Below are 1,531 nucleotides of genomic sequence, written 5' to 3' on the forward strand. Positions count from 1 at the left end.
TTCCATTGGCTCCAGCTCCTGTTGATCACACCAAGGGACCTTTACCGGGACAAAAGAATGAGTGTCCCTCAATCATCCTAATTACCGAGGACTCATAAATAAATTAAGCCAGATTGTTTCCTCCCCTAACATCAAGTAATGCAATGGGATCATAAAAAATAATTCTCCCCACTTAAAACCTGGAGACAAAAGAGGGCTTTTGGGCAGGAATGCMGAGCTCACGCTCTGTGTGGGTTTGAAGAAGGGCACCAGCAATCAGCAAAAACCATTCCAGCTCATGGAAGAATTACAAGCCTTGCAATTTGGGGTTGGCACCTAATTACGAACTGGCACATCAGGTGCCCGGTGCCCTCCGGGCGAGCAGGGAGCTCTATAAAAGGCGTCCCCATCAGGTGCTTCCATCCACTCCTCTCACCTGTTCTGCCTTCGTGAACCGGGTAAGTGATTTTTCTCTCAAACTTCTCTAAACTTAACTTTCTGTCAAGAATTCTGGATTTTAACTGATCCCCCTCGGGTCAYGGTCAGGCTGCCACTGCTCTGTAGGATATTTGATGTTTGATTTCTCATTTATCTCTAAGTTTTGTAGGAGAGGGGTTCGTCAACTGGTTTAGAACCCCAAACTTTTATTTTTTATTTTTGTTTTTGCACTCCAAAGAATTCCATGGCTGTATTTCAGTAGATGAAGAACAACCTGGATATGTGGCTATGTTCGGTAGAGTTTTGCTGAGTTCATAACAAGAAAGATCCAATCAAAGTAGAAATCATCAGCTGAGAGTAATGTAATACAAAAGAAATTATCTGATCTGGAAAGGTAAAGATACAACCGAGGAGCCMAGACTTTATTTGATGAAGTCAAGAGTAGCCTGGAGATTGCAGTGACAGAAAAAATAGGAATGGGAAATCTGTTTACTTCCCAGAATTATTGCTGGCTTTCAGCACAGCCTAAAGTTGGGTACCCCTTTAAAATCAATATAAATGAACATCTYTTCCAGATTAACCTCCACCCCTGCAAAATGTCCTGCTACGACCTGTGCTCCACCTCCGCCTGCGGCGTCCTCCGTCCCCAGCCCCTGGCCGACAGCGGGAACGAGCCGTGTGTCCGGCAGTGCCCCGACTCCACCACCGTGATCCAGCCTCCCCCTGYSGTGGTCACCTTCCCCGGCCCCATCCTCAGCTCCTTCCCGCAGGATTCCGTGGTGGGATCTGCTGGAGCGCCCGTCCTGGGAGCCTCGGGGGCTTCTCTGGGATATGGGGGATATGGATCCCTGGGATATGGGGGCTACGGATCCCTGGGATATGGGGGATACGGATCCCTGGGATATGGGGGATACGGATCCCTGGGATATGGGGGATACGGCTCTGGGGTTTATGGGGGTCTCTATGGCTCTGGGCTTTATGGGGGTCTCTGTGGATATGGGGGTTATGGATCCCTGAGCTCTGGGGGTCTGTGGGGCTGTGGGGGCTCCTCCCTGGGCTATGGCAGCTCCCTGGGCTACCGTGGCCTGTGGGGCTCTGGGAGATCCTTTGGCTA

The 1,531-nt window shown here is 50.0% G+C and overlaps 1 protein-coding gene across 1 annotated transcript in view; it reads left to right on the forward strand.

The window, feature by feature from the left end:
- The first annotated feature begins 355 nt into the window (after positions 1-355).
- LOC130585992 (scale keratin-like) overlaps positions 356-1,531 on the forward strand; it is a 2,753-nt gene continuing 1,577 nt past the window's right edge. Inside the window, exons 1-2 of the mRNA XM_057386690.1 lie at positions 356-437; positions 993-1,527. Of these exons, the coding sequence (XP_057242673.1) occupies positions 1,014-1,527 (514 nt within the window). The 5' untranslated portion in view covers positions 356-437; positions 993-1,013. The remainder of the gene's footprint in view (positions 438-992; positions 1,528-1,531) is intronic.

The sequence above is a fragment of the Malurus melanocephalus genome, unplaced genomic scaffold, assembly GCF_030028575.1.
Source record: "Malurus melanocephalus ecotype Western Australia unplaced genomic scaffold, MMel_1.1 scaffold_1032, whole genome shotgun sequence".
NCBI classification, from domain to species: domain Eukaryota; kingdom Metazoa; phylum Chordata; class Aves; order Passeriformes; family Maluridae; genus Malurus; species Malurus melanocephalus.